The 23,557-nt window shown below is 41.4% G+C and overlaps 1 protein-coding gene across 1 annotated transcript; it reads left to right on the top strand.

Annotated features, from left to right (window-relative positions):
• Positions 1–20,966: 20,966 nt before the first annotated feature.
• On the top strand, positions 20,967–21,671 carry LOC138882906 (uncharacterized). The gene has a single exon (XM_070163548.1). The coding sequence runs from the start codon at positions 20,967–20,969 to the stop codon at positions 21,669–21,671; it is 705 nt and encodes a 234-aa protein (XP_070019649.1).
• Positions 21,672–23,557: the final 1,886 nt, after the last annotated feature.

The raw sequence follows: 23,557 nt of genomic DNA, 5'->3' as shown, positions 1-23,557 counted from the left end.
CAACAAGTTCTCAAGATGATTCGCCTGCTCCCTGTCACTGTCGTCGATCACAATTGCCCCTTCCTGAATCATTCTTTCGATTTCCTTTTTCAAAGAACGACAATCTTCAATGCTATGTCCTTGGACATTAGAGTGGTACATGCATCGTACAGCAGGATTGAACCCTTTTGCATATGGATCTGGAGTATAGCCAAGGAGCGGCTCAATCAGTCCTGAAAGCTTTAGCTTTTCAAACAAACTTGCGTAGGACTCCCCAATTGGCGTGAAATTGTTTCCTTGCCTTTGTTTTCCCCCATGCCCCTGTTTTCTAGGGTCGTTGGGTGCTTGGAAACGATGTGAAGGCAAGAATGCATTACGTGGTGCTGGCTCTCGCCAGCCGGGGTGACCTGATGGTTGACCCTGCGACCGGACCTTGTTTGGAGGATAATATTGAGGCGGATTATATGGAGCTCGGGGGCAGGCTTGGGCATGATAGGCTGAAAAGAGTGGCTCTGATGGTGGGTAGTAGGGTTGTGGAAGGTTGTATGGAGTGCGTGGATAATTTGGATGACTGGGTTTGGGCTGGTAGTGAGAGGAAGGACCTCTGAATTTGGACCTAGTACCTGCTTCGACTGATGCGACCTCGCGCGCACCTCCCGCGCCGCTCTGAATAGCTTGGGTCGTTGCCTTGAGCGCTGAGTAATTTAGGATTTTGTCAGACCTTAGGCCCTCCTCTATCATGACCCCTATCTTTACCACTTCATTGAAGGATTTCCCAACCGTTGTCACCAAGTGACCAAAGTAAGTTGGATCAAGTGTTTGCAAGAAGTAGTCCACCATTTCTCCCTCTTTCATGGGAGGATCAACTCTGGCCGCTTGTTCTCTCCAGCGGAAACCAAACTCACGAAAACTTTCCCCAGGCTTCTTTCCAGTCCTCAGCAATGTGAGACGGTCAGGGACTATCTCGAGATTGTATTGAAAATGACCTGCGAAAGCCTGCGCCAGATCATCCCAAGTGTACCATCTGCTGGAATCCTGCCTGGTATACCATTCTAGTGCCGATCCACTCAGACTTTGGCCGAAATAAGCTATCAGCAGCTCATCTTTGCCACCTGCCCCTCTCATTTTGCTACAGAATCCCCGCAAATGCGCCATGGGATCACCGTGCCCTTCATATAAATCAAATTTAGGCATCTTGAACCCGGCCGGGAGTTGGACGTCCGGGAAAGGGCATAGATCCTTGTAGGCCACGCTGACCTGGTTTCCCAAACCGTGCAGGTTCCTGAAGGACTACTCCAGGCTTTTGAACTTTCTCAACAACTCATCCTGTTCAGGGGCTTTAACCGGCTTTTCGATCTCTGCCGGTACCTCCAAGTGTGGATTGTAAGCATGTGGTTCGGGGGCATGGAATGTAGGCTCAGGGGGATAGTATTGCGTATCGTGAGCCTGAAACAATGGCTCACTGGTCGTTCTGTGCAAGGGGGCTGGTGTGGGTCCCACAAAAGTGGGAATATCGGGTGTGGGGAGAGGTTGATGGGGTGGTGGAGCCTGGGAATCATGAGGGCTTCTTTCTTGATGGTAACGGGGATTTGGGAGGCTTGTTGAAGGGCCGGAGTGAGGGTATTCCGGCATGTGCCCCAATGGCTCAGGGCTCTTTTGTGCTTTGGCTAGAGCTAGCTGCATTGCATTCATCTCTAGTCCCATCCTTTCTATCTTTCCCATCGCTTCCTTTAACAACTGGCTCATCGGCCTTTCTTCCTCGGTACTATTCTCTGAAGTAGTCATGCTTGTTGTTATCGGTCCTTTGGATCTAGTTTGGTAAGGGTGTGTTGCCAGAATTCTTTAACAACTAACTGTTTGAGATTCGGAAAACAACAAACTTGTTAGCGTTTAGAGTTTAAAAGATTTGATAACAACACATTGAGGATGCAATGCCCCTAGGCAGTTAACGGTTTCTAACATGTTTTGCTTCAAACAACATGCGTCATCCCGGCTTGCTTATTTGCCCCTTTGAAGTACTTTGGGAACCCCTGTATTGTATTATATTTTGTATTTTCTTTTTCTTTAGATTTTTTCATTTTTTTTCTTTTCTCTTTTTTTCTCTTTTTTCAAAATTTTTTTCTTATTTTTTTTATTTTTTTGTTGTGGTCGAATCTTATGGAGATTGCCTACGTATCATGACCCCGCATGAATCAGACCTTGCGTAGTTCGTGCCGCTGAAAGATAAACAATACTAAACATTTTTCATATTAGAACAAACTGGGTTTCAAAGGTTTGAATATGACCTACAAACTTGAAACTCAAGCAACCCACATTATTCTAATCAAGAGATTTATAAACTCAAAAACAAAAGGCTAGCTCCCTTTCTCTGTTCGACAAATGCAACCGAACAGTTATTTTTGCAAATGTGGCCCCTTCCAATTTTCACATGAATTTTGAGGCCGGGGAGGATTATTTTGACACTTTACAAACTTGTCCATTCTTTTACGAAAATAACCTTTCGACAACTGAAAGATACTCTAAGGCTATTTCGGCAAGAACGGTTTAAGACGCGGCCGAAGCTGGCTCGGCTTATTATGACAAAATTTGAACGGTATTCACCTGACCGTCGACTCTTTTTTTCAAATTATAATAAAAACTTGGTGTTGCAAAACACGGCCCTTCAGCGTCTCGGGGACGAAGCTTTTTTAAGGCTGTGTGGGTCCATATCTCAAAATGACCCAAAGGTGGCTGTTTATGCCAAGTCAGCCTTCCGGCGTCCCTTTCGGGAACATTCGGCTATTTATGACAAAACAGCATCACCTGACTTATTTATAACTCTTTTTCATCGTTTTTCAAATTAGAAAAGTCAATATTGCAAACACGGCCTTTCAACGTCTCGGGGACGAAGATTTTTAGGCTGTGGGGGTCAACTGGACCAAGTCTTAAAAATGACCCAAAAGTGGCTGTTTATGCAAAGTCAGCCTTCCGGCGTCCCTTTCGGGAACATTCGGCTATGTCTTGATAAAACAGCGTCACCCGACTTCTTTATGAAATTTGACATATATATTTTTGCTATTTTTTTTTGTAAAAGGGGAAGTTGGACATCACCCGACTTATTTATGAAAAAATCTTGACATGTTTTTTTTATTATTATTATTATTTGTTTTTGGCTTTTTAGCAAAAAAAAGGGGTTGGACCCGATGAGGGTTGCCTACGTATCTCACATCCGGTGAGAATCAAACCCGCGTAGTTCGGGCAATCAGGAATAAGTAGATGAACTAACTCCTCTTTTTTTTGTGAATTTGTGAAAGAACTACTTTAAAAGAAGAAATGAAGTATATTTTTTGGATTTTTGATTAATCTTTTTTGAAAGAAATACTTCTAAGATATATTTTTTGAATTTCATTTGCTTTTTTTTATTCTAAAGAAGAAGAAGAAAATATTTTTTTGAAATTTTACCTTTAATAAAAGAAATGCTTCTAAAATGTTTTTTTTTTTTTAAATTTTGAATTTTCTTTTCAATTTTTTAAAAGAAGAATCAAAATATTTTCGGATTTGTTTTTTTTATATATTATATATATATTTTTTTATATATTTTTTTTTAAAAAAAACAATTAAAAAGACTTTCTAAAGAAGTCAATAATGGAAAATATTTTTGGATTATTTTAAATTTGCCATTTTCATAAACAAATAAATAAAACATATTTCAAAACAAGACTCTTTTTTTTCATTTTTTTTTAAGAAAAACAAGACAAAGCAGTGATGATTTTTCCTACTTTTCCTTTGCTTTTAATAAAACAAACTAATAAGACATATTTTTTATTTTTCAAAATTTCGGCAGAGTTTCGACACTACTTGGACATTTGTTTTTTTTCTAACAATAAGTAGTTATATCTCTACACTGTTACTTTCTCCTCTTTTCCACTATTTTCTAATTTTGTGGCTGATGATGAAAACATACACAATCTTCTTTTTTTGAATTTTCAATGTTTATATATATATATATATTTTTTTTTATATATATATATACATATATATTTTATTTTTTATATTTATTATATTTTCAAAAATGTGGCATGGGGGACATAGGGAATTTCAAGACTTCTTGGATTCCGCAAATGTTCCCCATGTGCTTTTCCCAAAAATGAAGCGTGGGGGACATAGGGAATTCCAAGACTTCTTGGATTCCGCAAATGTTCTCCATGTGCTTTTTCCAAAAATGAAGCGTGGGGGACATAGGGGAATTCCAAGGCTTCTTGGATTCCACAAATGTTCCCCATGCTTTGATTAAAATAACACCATGTTGGAAATGACCAAATGACTCATTCGCCCTTGACTAAATACAACATGTAGCACATAGGATGCCGAAAGATGGTCTATTATTTTCAAGTTGCTTGTCCTAGACGGGCTCAACCCCTATGTTGAGTCCCCTAAGTCAGATGCACATGATGCAAATAAACGTTCCTACTAGGGATCCGGCATGTGGCTTTGTTATACTAGGTTCAAAAACCTGGGTCGGTGTTCTAGACAGTGTACTCGAGCGGACAACTCGAGCTGAGGAAGGAGCTCCTTTCCGGGAACCAAAAGGCCAGCCGGCTTAGAAACTTTTCGAGCCTCTTTTATTCAGGGTATGACACTAATAGAATAGGGAGTCTCAACCAGTAAGCACATCCCCGGAGGTAAGAAGAGAAAGGTTTCGGCACAATTTATATACAATTCAAATAATATCAAAGCGGTAAAAGCAGCATTTAACACATTAGGCTCAAAACATGTAATAAAATTAGATAATAAACAAAGCCAAATAATAACAATTATTCTAAGCTCGAATTCTTAACCCTGAACCAGTGGTTCTGGGTTGTTTCCCCAGTGGAGTCGCCAGAGCTGTCACACCTCCTTTTTCCGCACCCGAGGGGCGCAGGGGAGTTTTTTTCAATTAAAGGACAATCGAAACGGGATTTGTTTATTTATTTCAGAGTCGCCACTTGGGAGATTTAGGGTGTTCCAAGTCACCAATTTTAATCCCGAATCGAGGAAAATAATGACTCTATATTATAGTCTGCGTACCAGAAATCCGGATAAGGAATTCTGTTAACCCGGGAGAAGGTGTTAGGCATTCCCGAGTTCCGTGGTTCTAGCACGGTCGCTCAATTGTTATATTCGGCTTGATTATCTGATTTTATACAAGTATGAACTTATGTGCAAATTTTGACTTTTAACCGCTTTATTATTATTGTTTTTACAAGAATGTGAACATCGCTTAAAACACGTCTTTGGACTGCGTCACATGAAATGCACCCACAATCCGGAACACATTTTATTTGATGTTTTGGGATCGGATTTGGGTCGCATGAAATGCACACCCGAGCTTAAGAAAGTAAATTATTAAACACGCGCCTAAAAAGACTATCGCGTTATTATTTTGGGAAGGCCACGAAATTCACTAAGCGGCCCTCCTGAATTCTAAGTAATTTAAAACAAGTATTTACTGAGGGCCCCGCAATTTGTGTTTTTATTCGGCGAGGCTCGTCTCATTCTTATTTTTTAAAAGGAATTTGCAACGTCATGGAAATGCGTCTCGGGCCACGCCACAATCAATGCGCCCGTGACTAGAGACACATTTCGACTCCGTTGAGATTTGGATTTGGGTCACATAAATGTGCACCCGAGTTCAGGGAGATAACATTATTAAAGGCGCGCCTAAAGCAACTAGCGCATTATTATTTTGGGGTAGGGCCGTGAAATGTACTAAACGGCCCGTCCCGGAATCTAAGTATTTAACACATATATTTTGCGAGGGCTCCGCAATTTGTACATTTTTATTTAGCGAAGCTCGTCTCTTTTTATTTTTTTTATTATTATTTATTATTTATTTTTATATTTTTTTATATTATTTTTTTAAAAAAAAAAAGACAAGGCTAAAATGACTACATTTCTTTGCTACTTCGCGAGGTCATGGATCGTAGATTAAACTTATTTGATGAAACGAGTATTTTTCCGCGGGATTAAATTACTACTATGATTTTAACATTGCTACTACATGTACAAACAACTATTAAGACAAACATTGAGATAACAACAATCTGAGCGTGAAGAAACAAAATGCCGAATAACTACTTAACATGACGGAACAAAAGAAATACATTCCCGAACAAATTTCAATATCATACGGAGTTAATTAACAAGAAATAGCAACTTACAAACATCATGTGAATATGTCTCGCTCATTTGCATATTATTCGCATGAACTAGGATTGTATCTCAACGAACACATGTTCATGTTACTAAACAACAAATATGAAGGACATGGACAGAGATGACCTACTTGATATTATCGTCCGATGCGTTGGACCCGCGACGAAAACCTCGGACAACAACCTCGACGTACTGGACCTCGACGAACCAAAGACGACCTCAACGGACCTCACCCCGGACAGCACTTCTGGGCTACCTTTTCGTGTGTTTTCAGTTAGGCTTCAGCCGGTGTGTGTGTGTGTGTTTTTCAGTCAGCCATGGCAAAGGGGGGAAGGGTCGTTCATGGCTGGATGTTGCAGGCAGTCGTTTGGACGTAGGGGTGCTACTGGATGGTCACCTTGGGCAGTGACGACGAGGTGAGGGTTGTTCGACGATGGTTTAGGGTGGTGGAAGGGCTGGTTTCGTTTGGTGGTATTCTTGGCGTTGGTGAAGGTGACTTGGTGGTCGTTTGGTGCTGGTGTTTGGTGAGCAGTTGACGGAGTTGGAGGAGTGGTCGTGGTCGATGGGGCTGGGGTTGCGACGATGGAGGTTCGTTGGAAGCTTGGTGGTCAGTGGTCGACGATGGCGGAGCTCGCAACGGCAACAATGGCGGATTCAAGGAGGAGGAGTGAGCTGGTCGAGTAGGGCTTTTCTTCTTCTTCTTTTGAAGAAGAAGATGAACAGTGTTCGTTAGGGTTTTTGCTTGGAAGAAGATAGGGAAGTTTTTTTTTCTTCCCGGGTTTTCGCTGGTTTTTTCTCTTTTTGTCGGTTTTTTTTTATTCTTCTTCATAAACAAGAAGATGTACAGTACTTTTTCTTTAAAAATTCCCAAAAATCCTCCTGCCCGTTCTTTTCTTTCTTTAAGATTTCCAAAGTCCCCTCTTTTTCAAATTCCAAGTGTTTTCGTTGGTCCCCCCTTTCTTTGTGTTTGTCCGTGTATTTAGCATGGGCTTGTCAAGAAAAATGAGCCCACGCGTGGTGGGGTTCGAGGCATATGTCCCCCACGTGTGGTGGGGTTCCCCATGTGTCCTGGACACGGTTTATTATGGGCTAGGTCCGAAAATTAGGCCTAAAACCGGGTAGTTTGAACCCGAATATTATTCTTTTGCCCGAACCCGAGAAATAGGAACACGTTGCTTAACTAGTCCTATGTAAGCAAAATAACTATCAAAAATAATACTAGTATTTAAACAAAACTATATCTTTTTAAATATTTTTCAAGGTTTAAAATAGCTACAAAATATTAATAAAACTATTTGTAATTTTCGTTTTTTAAATATTAAGATAAAATATGAAGTAATTTTTGTATTTTTTTTCAAAGTTAAAATGACTTATAGAATATTAATAAAACTTATAATTTTTGTAATTTTCGTTCTTTAATAAAGACAAAAAATATGAAGTAATATTTTTTTGTATTTTTCAAAATTATAATGACTATAAAACCTTAATAGAACTATATTTTGTTTTATTTTTTTGTAATTTTCGAAATTATATAAAGTAAAAAATAAAGTGCAATTTTTGATTTTTTCAAGTTTATGAGGGATACATAAACTAAAATTTATATATATATATTTTTTGAAATTTTTCTTTTTGCAACGAAATAAAGTAAAAATAGTTAGAATAGCTATACTAGACCCAATTTCAAATATTCACGCTAAAAAATGTGAAAATCCTCGGGGAGGGTCAAAAATCACGTGCTTACAGGGCGTATCCCCACAAATAAAAGCTGGCATTGTCCCCAATGCCAACTAAACAAATAAGCATAAAAAAATCAAGAGGAAAGGATATAGGAGCTCCTCGTCTGTCTGCATGGGAACATGAATGGTCCCCTGGTCATTTGTATGTACGGGAACCTCAGACTGGTTCTCGGGCTCATGCTGCTCAGCTGCTGGGACTGGGGCCTGGACCTGTATGGGCTGAATATCAAGAACATCTGATGGCTGACTGGTGGAAGCCTCCGGTGGATCCGCCAACTGGATGATTGCCTCATCTGTACTGGGCAGGTTCCTCTTCTTCTTTGGAAGCTGTTGTGTCTCTGCTACTGGTGCTGCTGCTGGGGCTGGATCCTCGAATAGCAAGTCTAAAGGCAGCTAGTCTGCCTTTAGTTTGTCAACATCCTCCCTCAGTGCCTTCACAGACTCCTTGGAAGCCCGTGTTTTGCGCAGCTTCTTGTGCTCTCTGGCAAGCTCCTTCAGGGCCTTGCTATGTGAATCCACCGCCTTAGCCAAGGCAGCCTGAGAATCGAGGATCTTTTGCTGGTTGGTAAGAATCTCCTTAAGTGAATCCTCGATAGACTGGGGCACCTACACTGGTTGTGGTGCCAACTGAGTCGCAATGGTAGAAGTCAAGGTGGACAACTTGGATGAAGCAGTCGCCATCCAGTTGTTCAAGCTATGAAGTGTCTGGCTCAGCTGGTGGGCGGTGATAGGATGGGCTTGGGAAGATGGAATCCCCAGTCCAGCTGAAGTAGAGGGACCAGCAGTAGTGGAAGGTCCGGGAGGCATGTCAGCAACTGTAGAAGTAGGCTCAGTGGAGGGCTCTACCGCAATCGGCTCTTCAGACTGGCCGTTGGGGAAGAAGCAGGCGGCTTGTAATTTTTGTCCTTGGGGTTGTCTGACCCCTTCAAACTTTACCATGAGAATGGAGCCCCAGGTTTGACCTTTACGTCAAAAGGTCTCTTCTCCACCTCCAGGACCCGGAAATACATAGTGAGGGTGCTGGGAAAAGGATAGTTTCAGTCATGCTCAACCCCCACTGCAGAAATGACGCGGGACATCACATTGCCCACGTTGATAGGATATTCTGCCATAATAGAAGCAACAAGAACAGCCCGGGCAAGTGGAATAGTCTGATCATGGGTAGTGGGGTCGAGCCGACTACACACAAAAGTCAACCACCCTCTAGCCTCAAAGTTGAAAATTCTCCGAAGTATTTTGGCTCCTGCTTGTAACCACTCTGGAACCGTACCCGGGATTTCTAGGTATGAAGCTAACCACGGACGAACCTCCTCACCCATTGCCAACTTTTCATTATAAAGGGACTCATCTTCATCATTGAACCCCAGGTATTCATTTAGTGCCTTCCCGGTAAATATGACATTTTTGTTTCTCACTTTGGTCACCTTAGTGCCCTTCAAGATATGGCCCACATTACTATAGAATTCCTTGACCATATGCTCATTCGCCTTTACACAATTATCTTTAAAGAACTCTCAACCCACTCGAGCCTGAAACTGTCTATGTACATTGGGGTGTAAGGGTAGGAGGTCTCTGTCAGTGAAACTCCTCTCAAGAATCAATTTCCTTTCCGACCACCATTCCCTAAACTTGTGGAACTCCACCTGGCTGACGAATCTATCCTCCCAAATAGCGGGATTCCTAGTCCGGTCAACACCCCCAACCTGCGGCACACCACCCCTCGATAACTCCCCATCTCCCTCATTACCTCTAGCACCCTCTCTAGATATTGATGTTGTGGGAGAGGTAGAGCAGTCATCCCCACTACCTGCCACTGAGCCCTCAGACGACCCAGAAGAATGTTGATTAAGGCTCGAGCATCGGGGGAAGATGGGAGAGTGTCTCTATGTATGGCATTCTCCGGATATGGGATGTATAGAGGGACTGAATCTGAAGAGATCTCCGGGAGGGCTTGTACTCACTCCCCGAGGTGTCAAGGGCTCTATCAGCCGCTTTGATTGTTTTCCTTATGTCCTTTATGTTTTGTCTAGCATGGGGGGTGAGTTTTACCATCCGTTTCTTCCCTCCCCGGGAGGAATTACCTCGACCGGGTTGTTTTGAACCTTTACCTCGTTGTTTGACCATTATCTACAAGCATACACATCTAACATGGTTAGTATTAGCACAGGCAGTGAAACAAGTCTTGAAATTGAATTGCAGACAGCAAGTTAAATGTTGCAGAAACAGTTGTAGAACATGGAACTGCGGCCCGCACAAACAGGAGTGCGGCCGCACTGGAGGCACCGCGGACCGTGCAAAGGCAACCGTGGTCTGCATTGGGACAAGGCCCTGGACAACATCTCTCTGATTCTCCCCACCGCGGCCCGCACAAAAAGTAGTGCGGCTACCTTGGGGCACTGCGGACCGCATAAAAGCGACCGCGGTTCGCACTGATGTAAGGACTGTAACACCACCTCTCTGAATCCAACCACCACGGCCGTCACAAAGTAGCACCGCGGCCGCGGTGGGCCAGCGCGGACCGCATAAAGTGCAATGCGGCCGCGCTGGGCATAGGTTCAATTTCAATCACATGGGCACCGCGGTCCGCGCAAAATGGTAATGCGGACCGCATTGGGGCACCGCGGACCGCACAAAGGTGACCGCAGGCCGCAGAGAGTAATTTGAACAGGCACTAAGTTAGGGTTTAAGTTTTTGCTATTTTTGTTCAAGTTTTCCACCTAACTTGTCCCTACTCATTTTACCCAGTTCACAAAGGTCTCTAAATACACAATATCCAACCATTACACTTTCTGAGGCTAACAAATGAAATAAAAACGAGAAGAAGAATAGACTCTAGCTACTGGGCATGAAAAACAAAACGAAATTATAATATAAAACAAATAAAGATGATGAAATGTTACCAGATTGTGATGATGAGATGCAATTAATCAGGCTAAACAAGAATTACTATCAGAAGAGAGAGTGAACAATAGCTTTTAGGGGTCTGAATGTTAAAATTTCGAAAAGTGTAAGTTGTGACCCTTGGGCTCTATTTATAGAAAAACAATGGGACCCAGCCTTACCTACTAGCGCGGTCGCACAAAACCAATCGCGGACCGCGCTGGGTTTGTTCAGAATGAAGCTTGAGCAGGCAACCTCCGCGGTCTGCACAAAACAGACCGCGATCGCGGAGGTCCACTGCGGTCTGCACTAAATGGAATGCGGCCGCGGTGGCAAACTTCAAAGAATACCACTTTTCACCATCACCAGTGCGGACTGCACAAAAGCAACCGCGGTCGCACTGGCAATCTTCAGAGACTGTTCAACTCTTTTTTTTCAAACTATTTTGCACTGAATTAACTCAATCCCTGCAACATCTCACAATCAGTTAGCTCAAAAATCAAACCTACACTACCAAGAAACATAGAAAACAACAAAAAGGAAAAGATATGGGTTGCCTCCCACACAGCGCCTGATTTAACTCCGCAGCATGACGCATGTTACCAGCACATTACTTTAGATGGAGAAGTGCCACCACGTGGCTATCATCAAATTTCCCAAGATAATGCTTGACCCGATGTCCATTGACTCTGAATACTTCACCATTCTTGTTCCTTAGATCAAGAGCACCAAATGGGGTCACGAACACAACTTCAAACGGCCCACTCCACTTTGACTTGAGCTTACCCGGAAACAGACGTAACCGGGAATTGAACAAGAGAACCATATCTCCAATCTTGAACTCCTTGCCCCGAGCATATTTGTCGTGAAGGTACTTCATTTTATCCTTGTACAAGGACGAGCTGGAGAACAAGCTTTCCCAAACACCAACCGATACGGTGACATACCAATCGGAGTTTTGTAAGCCATCCGATAAGCCCGAAGAGCGTCATCCAACTTTTTCGACCAATCGGTCCTATTAGTATTGACAGTTTTAGACAAGATACTCTTAATTTCTCTGTTGGAGACTTCCACTTGGCCACTAGCTTGAGGATGATCGGGGGTCGAAACCTTATGATTGACACCGTACTTAGAAAGCAACGTGTTGAAAGCCTTGTTGCAAAAGTGAGACCCCATATCACTAATGATAGCACGAGGAGTGCCAAACCTTGTGAAGATACTCTTTTTTAAAAATGTCACAACACTCTGGGCTTTATTGTTGGGCAAAGCCACGGCTTCAACACATTTTGAGAAATAGTCCACAGCCACGAGAATGTAAGTGTTCCCACAAGAGCTCACAAAAGGACACATGAAATCGATGCCCCAACCATCAAAAATATCCACTTCGAGAATTGTATTGAGGGGCATCTCATACCTTTTAGAAATTCTGCCGGCTCTTTGGCACTCATCACATCTCTTCACCAAATCGCATGCATCTTTAAACAAGGTAGGTCAGTAAAATCCGCAACTGAGCACTTTAGAAACTGTTCTCGCCCCGCCATGATGGCCACCATAGGGAGAGGAATGGCAAGCCTCCAAAATACCCAATTGTTCCTCCTTTGGGACATATCAACGAATCACACCATCCGTGCAAATCTTGAACAAGTATGGCTTATCCCAATAGAAATTCAAACTATCCCGCTTGAGCTTCTTCCTTTGGTTAGAAGAGAGCTCACACAAGATTATTCCGGTCACAAGGTAATTGGCAACATCGGCAAACCATGGCATATCTTTCATTGACACCGCAAGGTGTTGTTCATTGGGAAATGAATCATTGATATCAAGGCCGTCACAAGGCCTCCCCTCCTTCTCCAAACGGGACAAGTAGTCTGCCACTTGATTCGCACTACCCTTCCGGTCAACAATTTCTAGATCAAACTCTTGAAGAAGTAACACCGATCTCATCAATCTCACCTTGGAGTCTTTATTGGTCATCAAATACCTAAAGGCAACGTGATCGGTGTGAACTATAACTTTGGCCCCCATAAGGTAAGGTCGAAACTTTTCCATAGCAAGCACAATAGCCAACAATTCTTTCTCGGTGACTGTATAGTTTCTTTGAGCCTCATTCATGGTCTTGCTTGCGTAATACACTGGATGAAACATCTTGTTGATTCTTTGGCCCAAAACAGCCCCAACCGCAATGTCACTAGCATCACACATGAGCTCAAAAGGCAAGCACCAATTTGGTGCGGTAATGATGGGGGTAGAAGTCAATTTGAGCTTAAGAAGCTCGAATGTGTGCATACAACTCTCACTGAACAAGAACTTCACATCTTTCTCTAGCAACTTGCACAACAGATGTACCACTTTAGAAAAATCTTTTATGAACCTCCGGTAGAAACCCGCGTGCCTAAGGAAACTCCTTACCCCTTTGACAGAAGTAGGGGAAGGGAGCCTCGATATAACCTCAATCTTGGCCTTATCAACTTCAATTCCTCGCTTCGAGATCTTGTGACCCAACACTATACCTTCTTCTACCATAAAATGGCACTTTTCCCAATTGAGAACAAGGTTGGTGTCTTTGCATAGGGCCAACACTCTATCAAAGTTTACCAAGAACTCCTCAAAAGAATCCCCAACCACGCTAAAATCATACATGAAGACCTCCAAGATATCCTCCACCATGTCGGTGAAAATAGCCATCATGCAACATTGAAAGGTCGTCGGAGCATTATACAATCCAAATGGCATACAAAAACTAACTAAACAGTTAGTCAACACCCTAAGCTCCCCGGCAACGGCGCCAAAAAGTGATCATTGCCAACTCAACGCTACACTAAGGTAGGAAGAGCGGGTCGCAATAGCTTTTACCCGATATGAAGGTCGGGATCGAATTCCTCAGGAAGCTAGTAGTGGAGTTGGATTGTCTGTCTATACTAGAGATGTGTTTGTACTCTTAATGTCACTTCAAACATTTTTGGGTTTTCAAATTATAACTATTTTTGTAAAACTATTGATTAACACTAAATTATACTATGAGAATATTGCTAAGTTGTATCTAATGGGAAGAAGGGCACTAGGGTCATGACACTACCTAGGTGGCTAATTGACGGATAGATGTTACTAAGATTCGATTGACATAATTGGGGCTTATGCTATAATCGTTGCACAATTTTACCCACTCTCATACCTCTCGGTAGAGAAAGTGACTTTGCCCAATTGACTCTCTCGATACCAAATGGGTAGGCAAATTAAACCAAGCAACTAGGGTTCAAGTAGGGTAATTACTCTCTCGAGGTTTAACCCGTTAATTGAGACTATCATTTCTTATGAGTCCATTCCAATTCCTTGTTGGGTCAATTTTGGGGTTATAAACTCTCTTTCTCAAGAAGAGTTAAACTCACAAAGCTTAAATTAGTGTTTGCAACCACCAATGCTAGATTAAAATATAAAATCAACCCAAGTAGCAAACACCCATAGTCAATCTAACACTAGATGGCAACACCCATCAATTACCCACACTAGGGTTGAGCCACAACCCTAGCTAATGGGTTTAGCTACTCATGCTAAATAAAGAAATTGAAGAAATAGATGAAGAACTAAGCATATTAATTAATTGCTAAAATTAAATTGCAAGAATTTATCGTAAATGTAAAGCAAAAGTGCCAAAAATGGCTACAAAATACGTTCTCACAAGCGCAGCTCTCTACTGATGTATCTGATTACCTAAAAAATGGTAAAATATTCTATTTATACTAGGCTGGAAAAACTGGACAAAAATACCCCTGCGGGGTCAGTGTCGGCCGAATTAAATGGACCGCGGCCGCACTGGGCTTACTTCTGCTTCTCTGAACTTGGACTCCGCGGACCGCGTAGAACGGACCGCGGCCGCGGAGGGAGCTAGCGCGGTCCGCGCAACCACGACCGCGGACCGCATATCACTGGCTTTGCAAACTTCATCTCTGTGAACCTCATGACCGCGGACCGCACAAAAGAGTAGTGCGGCCGCGGAGCCTTCACCGCGGTCCGCAAGATGTGTACCACGGTCGCGCTTCTTCTAGCCTGATTCACCAACTCTCGGAACCACCTAGTGCGGCTGCATTCCACTTTGTGCGGTCCGCACTAGGCCTTCTTTTCTTAAAATTCTTGGTCTTTGATACTTGAGCAGGTTTCACTCCTTTTTTAGCCGATCTTTGATATTTCGTCACTTTGTGGATCAAACCTGCGATCAAGCACAACTTGTGAGCCTTTTAGGACTATTTGGTAACAATATATGATCAAAGCATAGGCAAGTAGGGGCATAAAACATGTTAAAATCCTAACTTATCAGTGCCTCAATCTATTTAATGGAATCTAATTAATTAATTAAGGAAGTCTTAATGGAATTCTAATTATTTTTAACTAAAAGGTTCGACCCTACTTATCAACTAACAAGCATCATGTTTAAATAATCAATTACCTTAGAACCAATGTTACTGGCAAAAGCAAACATGAAACGAGAAAAAGGGAATTGGGCTTGACGAAATGCAATAGGCCCAAACAACATGAGATGTATGATCCTATTTGCGTGTTCCCTTCAGGCTTGGGCCCAAAATGAGCACAAAACTTTCAAGAATTTTGGGTTAGGGAAGGCTGGACTCAAGATCGAGTCCCAAAGCATGCTAAAGTATCCAAAAAGAAATCAAGAGCAACAGCAGAAGCCCAACTGACTTTTAACAATACACCAACTGCACAACAATTATTTTCAAAATGATTTCCAATTAACACAACAGACGATTTATGTGTGACTTTAGCTTCAATTGGGCCTCTTTTCAACACATGCAATTGAAAATCACGTTTCATGAGACTGTTAAGTAAACCAAAGCTACATTTAAGCCTAAACATGCTTACAAATGACTGGAAGCAATTCTGCACAGGGCTGGTCCCTTTAAGTAATCAAACAGAACATTTTTCTCATTTAAAATGATTATAGATTAAACTACTAACTTGGAGGCCATTCACTTAGCATTTCAGGAAGTAAAGCACTACATGGTTTCTAAGTAATGGAATGCCACACTAGGATAAATTCCAACTCAACAATTTCTGGTTTCAAACCTTGTGAATATCAACTCCACCAGACTCAGACCAGAATCACAAAAAAAACACTGATTCCCAAAACAGCCTAACATGGATCTAAACAAATTCATTTCTACTAGACTTAGTAGCTACAACGAATTCATATATCCTTAGTAACTTGGTTCATTTGAGCAACACAAACTGAAGGACAACATATTCATACAAAACAGAGTATTAACTCTTCTAAAACCAAATTACTGACCAAACACTTATTCATTATTTATAGCAGAACTTAAAGTTACCAGAGAAAAGATCAAACAAGCGTACGAAGGAAAATTGGTTAATTACAGGAGCAAATATTTGCAGAAAAATAACATCTATGTACAAATGTATCGCTAAATTTTGAGCTCAATCAACAGCTTCAAAAACTTTCATTTCAACATGTAATGAGGTGCAATGAGTACCTGGTTACAGCAAATAAACAACACCAAAAGCCTGAAGTTATGAGTCAGCGGCAGTAGTAATTCAACAAAGAAGAAGCAGCAACAGAATCGACTCAAAAATCAGCAATGGAACAGTGATCAATAGCCTTCAAACCCCTCTTTGAACCCCAGAATAAACTAGAAAGTCTTTGAAGGTTTCAGAATGGAGAGACTAATTGCAGAAATAGACCAATTGCTACCAAAATGCAAGAATTTTCAAAGTTCTTTTAGCTCAGCCGAGTTCAGCTTTTTTTTAGGATTTTTTTTAATCTCTAAAGTCTGCCTTGCTATTGAAGAAAGAGTGTCTTTATAGGCAAGCTTTTAGGGAAACAAAAATGAGCTAAGTTTTGCACTTTTACCCTTTTGAAATTTTCAATTTTGCTGTTCAATCCTTAGTGTAAAATTCAGATTTTCACATAGGTTCCAATGACACCTTCCTAGCAGCTTCCTAATTCAGTTACTGAGATTCCCCCACCTACAATTCCTAAAATGACCCTTAATACCCCTGTTTTTACTTCTGAAACTAGACAAGTATGGGTCAAATTGACCCAATTCAAAATATTATGGGTCTGTAAATACGGGTTTGGGCTTCGAATTTTCAAGGGCCGAGTCCACTTGAACTCAGACAAACCCAAATTCAAAATCAACAATCAAAAATTATCAGCTTAAATGACCTACTGAATCATAAAGACTCATGAGGTCTTGGGCTCAAAGAAAATAGAAACAAAACGAAATTCGAATAAAACTTAACACAAAATAGGATCATGCTAATTAAAATAACTTAATAATAACCTGCATAAAGAAAATGACCCTAAAGAACTAGAAAAACGAGATAGAATCCAGAAGAAAAGAAAGAAACAGAAGATGGAAAAAATAAAAGAAAAGATTAAACCAAAGAAAAGGGGAAAATACCTACAATAGCTCGGACAGCAAAGAATGGAAACTGAGTCTTCAAATCTTCCAATTTTCGGCCAAGTTTGATGTTAATCGTGTGTTCTTATCAAGAACACACGAATAAAGTCAAACTAAACCTAAATCTTCACTGAAATCTCGATTTTGAGTTTTTTGGGATTTTTAGGGCTCAAGTCAGATTTAAGATTCGAAGAGCTTCAAGACGATTCGAGAGAAAACAATTAGAGATTTTTTGATGGGGAGGTGAAGGGGGGTCTGTGGTGTGGATTTGGGGTGATTTGGGGGTGGCGCCGCCGGCCGACGAGTGGAGAAATCAAGGGCGGCGCTAGTGTTTAATTTGGTTATCTCTAAAGAGAGGGGGTGATATGAGAGAGATGAGTTTGAGAGGGGGAAGGCTTAGGAAAGTTATATATCGCATGGGGTTCAGTTCCAGACCGTTTGATCAAATGAGATCAACGGTCCTGATCAATGGCTATTAAAAACGGGGTCGTTCGGATTATGTGTGGATTGGACCGGGATGGAGCGGATCTGGGTCTGGTTTAAATGGGTTTCAGGGTGACCGCTTGGGCCTGAGGAATTTTGGCCCAAACGCGGGCTCTCTTCATTCTTTTTCTTTTTCCTTTTCAATTTTCTTTTCAATTCCCTTTTTTTTAAAAACAAAAATAAAAATAAAACCTAAATTAATTCCTAACCCAAATTATCCTACCAAATTAAATTACTTAACTCTAATAATTAACACAAATAATTAAATACCAAATTAAAAGAAAAACTACCAAAATTCGAACTCAAAAATTAAAAATGCAAAAAAGAGTTATTTTTGTGATTTTTTTCATTTTTTGTAAAACATACTAATTTACTAATTAATCTAAAAAAATGTAAAACTAAATCCTAAATGCAAATGCAATGTATTTTTGTATTTTTATGATTTAAATAAAATTCAACATGCACACAAAATGCAAACAAACAGAAAAATTCTACAATAATTCTTAAATAACAAATAATTAAAAGGAAAACCCTAATTTTGGGAGTTCTGTAGGAGTAGTTCATGTGAGGCAAAAATCACGTGCTCATATTGAGTAAAGCTTATGTACCCAACAATATCACCTGCGGAGAGATGGCCAACATGGTAGGGCAGGTGCTGGAAAGTCATAAAATAATTTTCCACGAGGATGAGCTACCGCCTAAAGGGTTGAATCACAATCGAACATTACATATCATGGTACAATTTGAAGACAAATTTATCGCCAGGGTCTTGATTTATGGATGTTCAAGCCTCAATATTTGTCCGTTGGATACTCTGAAAAGATTGGGCAAAGGTTTCCATGAGATACGAGCAGGAAGCATGAACGTAAAAGCCTTCGATGGGTCTAAAAAGGCCACTATTGGGGAGATTAATCTTTGTCTGCAGATGGGGCCAACTTGGTTTGACGTTGAATTCCAAGAGATTGATATATCAGCTTCATACAATCTTCTGTTGGGCCGACCATGGATACATGCCGCTGGGGCTGGGGCTTCCACACTATACCAAGCCACGAAATTCGAATAGAACCATCAGGAGGTGATCATTCACGAAGACGGGAGTAACCCCATTTACACCAGTCAAACCATCCCGGTTATCGGGAACGGAAGAAAGCTAGGAGGGGAAACCTATCATCACATCAAACGTGTAAACGCCATTGAGAAAGACAAATGGTGGAGTAACAAAATAGAAAGCATACTGGCATGATCTGGCTATGAACCCGGCAAGGGGCTTGGGAAGAATCTCCAAGGCATCACAAAACCAATACAGCTAAAACGTTATGGTACTACTTTTGGCTCGGATACTAGTATACATGGCAAGAGTATGATGATTGGTCACCTCCATGGCACGGACCCTATTAGCCTCTCAAGCAACCAGTACCATATCTAGGTCAAACTTTTCACCAAGCTGATACAATATGGGGAACTGTAGAAGAAGAAGCATTAGCTGGGCTAAGGAATTTATTCTTGGAGGACGCAGACATGAATTGTAGTGCAATAATTGAGGAGAGATGGAAGAAGGCCTCACTATTCAGACTGTGGAGAAGGGAGTTGTTCTCAGGAACTGGACTGCCGCACCATCCCGGGTCCGCCGAGTCCCTGGGTAGCTTGGCAGATTTTATTTCCATAGCCATTCTAAGCATCTAAGATTTTTAGTAAATTTGTTTTTTTTAAGACTTACTTGTTTCAAAATAAATGCTCGATTCATCGAGCCGTACTTGTTTGGATGTTTTCAGTTTTAATCAAATGCATTGCTCTTTATTATTTATTATTATCTTCCACACTTTTTCTTTCTACAACATTATTATTACTTTTCCTGATGTACCGGTGACTGTGACATGTAATAAGGCAACGCAATATGAGGATAGTGATTCAGATGAAGAAGATGAAATACCTGAGAAAGTTGTCAGGGAGGTTGAAAACTTTGAGAATAAGACTAAGTCCAACCTGGACGAATCAGAAGCAGTAAATTTTGGGGGACGCCGGGATCGTCAAGGAGACTCGCATCAGCATTCACTTATCACCGACGGAGAAAGAAGAGTACATTCGTTTCTTAAAGGAATATGAGGACATCTTCGCATGGTCATATGATGACATGACCGGTTTGAGCACGTCCATAGTGGCTCACAAGCTACCTACTAATCCCATGTGTCCGCTACTAAAGCAGAAACTCAGAAAATTCAAATCAGATATGAGCCTGAAAATCAAGGAGAAAGTTACTAAGCAAATTAAAGCCAAAGTCCTCAGGGTGGTTGAGTACCCAACCTAGTTAGCCAATATTGTACCATTTCCAAAGAAAGATGGGAAAGTCAAAGTATGTGTTGAATATCGAGAATTAAACAGAGCGAGTCCCAAGGATGACTTCCCATTACCAAATATACACATCCTGATCGAAAATTGTGCTAAGCATGAACTCCAATCCTTTGTAGATTGCTTCACGGGTTATCACCAGATCTGGATGGATGAAGAAGACGTTACACTATGGGGGTATACTATTACAAAATGATTCCATTTGGTTTAAAGAATGCTGGAGCTACTTACATGAGAGCCATGACAACTATCTTCCATAATATGATACAAAAGAAATAGAGGTGCATGTGGACGACGTCATTATCAAATCCAAGAGAGTCGCGGATCACATAACGGACTTGAGAAAGTTCTTTGACAGGTTAAGGAGGTACAACTTGAAACTAAACCCCGCAAAGTGTGCATTCGGGGTTCCTGCAGGAAGGTTACTGGGATTCATTGCTAGTCGTAGAGGGATCAAGCTGGACCCGTCTAAGGTTAAGGCCATTCAGGAGTTACTGCCGCCTAGGAGCAAAAAGGACGTGATGAGCTTTCTAGGACGTCTCAACTATATCAGTCGCTTCATAGCACAGCCCATAGTCATATGTGAACCCATTTTCAAGATGCTGAGGAAAGATGCCGAAACAAGCTGGACCAAGGATTGTCAGAAAGCTTCGTCAAAATCAAAGAGTACTTGTCCACACCACCAGTCTTGGTCCCTCCAGAACCACGACGGCCTTTGCTACTCTATCTATTTGTATTGGATAGAGCCTTCGGATGTGTTCTAGGACAACATGATGAGAAAGGGAGAAAGGAGCAAGCCATATACTACCTAAGTAAGAAATTCACACCTTATGAAGCACGATACTCTCTGCTGGAATGCACTTATTGTGCTTTGACCTGGACGACCCAGAAATTTAGGCACTACTTATGTGCCTATACCGCGTACCTCATATACCGGATGGACCCTCTAAAGTACATATTTCAGAAACCCATGCCAACTAGGAAGCTAGCCAAATGGCAGATACTGTTAAGTGAGTTCCATATCATTTATGTAACTCAAAAGGCGGTCAAAGGACAAGCATTGGTAGACCATCTTGCTAAAAATCCGGTGGGAGGAGAATACGAACCTTTAAAAATGTATTTTCCTGATGAAAAAGTGTCATTCGTAGGAAAGGACATTACTGAAGTATACGACGGCTGGAGGATGTTCTTTGATGGAGCTGCAAATTTCAAAAGAGTGAGCATTGGAGCAGTTTTGGTATTAGAAACAAGTCAACTTCATCTGGTGTCTACTAAACTTAGATTTCCCTACAGCAACAACATGGAAGAATATGAAGCCTACATATTGGGGCTCAATATGGCAATCGACATGAATATTTCGGAGTTGTTGGTAATTTGTGATTCAGATTTTCTCGTGCACCAGGTACAAGGAGAGTGGGCCACCAAGAATTCCAAGATATTTCCATATCTGCACCATGTGCAGGAATTGAGAAAGAGGTTCACGAAGATAGAGTTTTGGCATGTGCCCAAAATTCAGAATAAGTTTCCCGATGCATTTGCCACTTTGTCATCCATGATACAACATCCGGAAAAGAATTTCATTGATCCCATCCCAGTAAGAATTCATAATCAACCGGCGTATTATGCCCACATTGAAGAATAAATAGACGGGAAGCCTTGGTCTCACGATATCAAGGAATATTTGGCAAAAGAAGAATAACTGGAGCATGCGAACAATACTTAGAAACGCACACTTCGTAGATTGTCCAATCACTTTTTCCACAGCGGAGGAAACTTATACAGAAGAACTCCTAATTTGGGATTGCTAAGATGTGTCGATGCAAAAGAGGCTTCTAAGCTACTTGAGGAGATACATGTTGGGACCTGCGGCCCGCATATGAATGGTTTTGTCTTGGCCAAGAAGATACTTAGGGCCAGTTACTTTTGGATGACTATGGAGACAGATTGCGTCCAGTATGTCCGCAAATGCTACCAATGTCAAGTGCATGCCGATATGATAAAAGTGTCGCCGAATGAGCTCAATGCAACAAGCTCACCTTGGCCATTCGCCGTCTGGGGAATGGATGTCATCGGTCCTATCGATCCCACTGCTTCAAACGGGCACAGGTTTATCCTAGTAGCCATTAACTATGTCACAAAATGGGTAGATGTTGCATCCTACAAAGCTGTAACCAAGAAAGTCGTCGCAGACTTTGTCAAGGATCGTATTGTTTCCCAATTCGGAGTTCCCAAGTATATTGTCATTGATAATATTGTCAATCTCAATAGTGATCTTATGAGAGCCATGTGTGAAACTTTCAAAATCAAGCACAAGAACTCCATAGCATACAGACCTTAGATGAACGGAGCCGTACAAGCCGCCAACAAAAACATCAAAAAGATACTAAGGAAGATGGTAGAAAACCACAAGCAATGGCACGAGAAGCTACCCTTTGCTTTGTTGGGATACCGCACTACAGTTCACACATCAACCGGGGCAACTCCCTACATGCTGGTTTATGGTACCGAAGTTGTCATCCCTGTCGAGGTAGAGATTCCTTCTTTAAGGATCATACAGGAAGCCGAACTCAGCGATGCAGAATGGATAAGGAGCCGCTATGAGCAATTGGCCCTTATAGATGGAAAAAGAATGAATGTAGTATGTCACGGTCAGCTCTATCAGAACAGAATGTCCAGAGCTTTCAACAAAAGGGTCAAACCAAGGCAATTTGCACCAGGACAGTTGGTGCTGAAGAAGATCTTCCCACATCAAGATGAAGCAAAATAGAAATTCTCTCCCAACTGGAAAGGTCCCTACATGGTTCACAGGGTACTAACAGGAGGAGCACTCATACTTGCAAAAATGGACAGAAAAGTTTGGCCAAAACTAATAAATTCAGACACAGTCAAGAGATACTATGTTTAGACTGCTCACATTTCTTCATCTAATGTAATTGAACTACGCTTGACCTGATTCCCGTTTAAGAGAGGATACGTAGGTAGCCATGTGGGTTCGGTCATATTATAATAAAATTTCCATTTCCCCTCAAGTTCATAAACCGAGGTAGAATTTTGAGGAGGACCCTCAAAATTCCGGAGCAAGTCCAGCCAATGTCAGCATATGTCAGGCAGTCAGAAATTGGTTAGGAAACTGGGGCAGAATTTTGAGAAGGATTCTCAAAATTTTGAAGAAGGTTGAACAAGTTTCGTTACTCACAAACGGCCGAAGGATCATCTACCAGACTGGGGCAGAATTTTGAGGACCCTCAAAATTCTAACACGGGAAAGCTGCAATGTCTCTAAAATGTGTTACAGTCACTAGTTCATCTAAAATTACTGGATACTTCACCATGTTTCTAAAATAACTCTATTTTTTATCAATAATTGCATATTTTCGAAAACTCTATTTCTCGTAAGAGCCAGGTGCTACCCAGGGAAACTCAAACAAGGTATCAAGAACGGAGGAGCAAAGCCAGCAGACGAAGGCACAAATCGACCTCCCTTACGAAACTTACAATTTTTCTTTGAGCGCAGGCATATCTGATGTAG

The sequence above is a fragment of the Nicotiana sylvestris genome, chromosome 12, assembly GCF_000393655.2.
Source record: "Nicotiana sylvestris chromosome 12, ASM39365v2, whole genome shotgun sequence".
NCBI classification, from domain to species: Eukaryota; Viridiplantae; Streptophyta; class Magnoliopsida; order Solanales; family Solanaceae; genus Nicotiana; species Nicotiana sylvestris.
Note: the sequence above shows the minus strand (reverse complement) of the source record. Positions and strands in the feature narration are given on the sequence as shown.